This window comes from Penaeus monodon, chromosome 22, assembly GCF_015228065.2.
Source record: "Penaeus monodon isolate SGIC_2016 chromosome 22, NSTDA_Pmon_1, whole genome shotgun sequence".
Lineage (NCBI taxonomy): Eukaryota > Metazoa > Arthropoda > Malacostraca > Decapoda > Penaeidae > Penaeus > Penaeus monodon.
The window spans coordinates 10,390,145-10,391,201 of NC_051407.1; the positions used below are offsets into that span (position 1 = coordinate 10,390,145).

General features: G+C 31.2%; 1 protein-coding gene across 1 annotated transcript in view; it reads left to right on the top strand.

Annotated features, from left to right (window-relative positions):
- LOC119586930 (cytoskeleton-associated protein 5-like) overlaps window positions 1-1,057 on the top strand; it is a gene marked incomplete in the record, with an annotated part of 31,731 nt that overhangs the window by 9,855 nt on the left and 20,819 nt on the right. Inside the window, 1 exon segment of the mRNA XM_037935662.1 lies at window positions 543-723. Within this exon segment, the coding sequence (XP_037791590.1) occupies window positions 543-723 (181 nt within the window).

The window sequence follows — 1,057 nt, forward strand, 5'->3', positions numbered from 1 at the left end:
GGCGATAACGGGTTAATAAAGGTTTATCTATGGGAAAAGCATGGGTGAAAAAAAAATTCAAGCTTTAGGATATATAAATCTTAATTACAAATATCTTGTTGCTTTAGAACTGTTTTTTAAATCTATTTTATAAAATTTCAAAGGTTCAGACATGTAAGACCATCAGTTTGTCTTTTAATTTCAAGTCCATATTTGCTAAGAAAAAACACAAGTGAATTTTCAGAAAGGTTACTATAGGTTGTTATATTATTTACAAAATTTGTTGACATAGAATATCTAGTCAGAATACTTAGAATTGGTTTATTTTCAAACATTTTCACCATTTGTATTTCTTTTGCATCATAGCATGTCATGCTGTTATTCTGTTATTTAATGGGACATCATGTAACAATTTTGTCACATATGGGTAAGCGGGATTGTAAAGTTGTCTTGTTAGTATTATGTTCATGTGGAGTTATAGATATGTATAATGTATATGCACACATTTCAGAAAAATCTGTTATTTATTATTAACTTTAATCTATTATATTTTTTATTGACAGACTAATATTGAAGCTATCCAAGAGACTGTTAGTGGTGCTTTGGCAAATAAGAATCCTCAAGTGAAGGCAGAGACTGCAGCCTTCTTGTCTCGTGCATTTTGTTACTGCACTCCAACAGTCTTTAATAAGAAGCTGTTGAAAGTATATGTTGCAGATCTTGTAAAAACACTCAATGAATCAGGTACTATAAAAAAGATTATTTAGGTTTTAGTGTAAAATTTGTTTTTGTTGAATGTACTTTTATGTATGACCATTACTGCAGAGCTACAGTCTCAAATGTAGGCTTAAAATAATTTCTTTGCCTCATTCACTGGAAACTGGTCTGTGCTGTAGCAAAAGTCATAGAGGTAGGGAAAAATTTGTTTCCCATGCTTCTTCTTTCCCTTGAGTTCCTGACTTTGCAGTCCCTGAGTGGATGTCCAGTATTGACCATGACACTCATGTTGATTCTGGGTTAGGATGAATTATTGTTTCATGCTAAATATTAATTGCTTTGTTTGTGATATAATATCTAA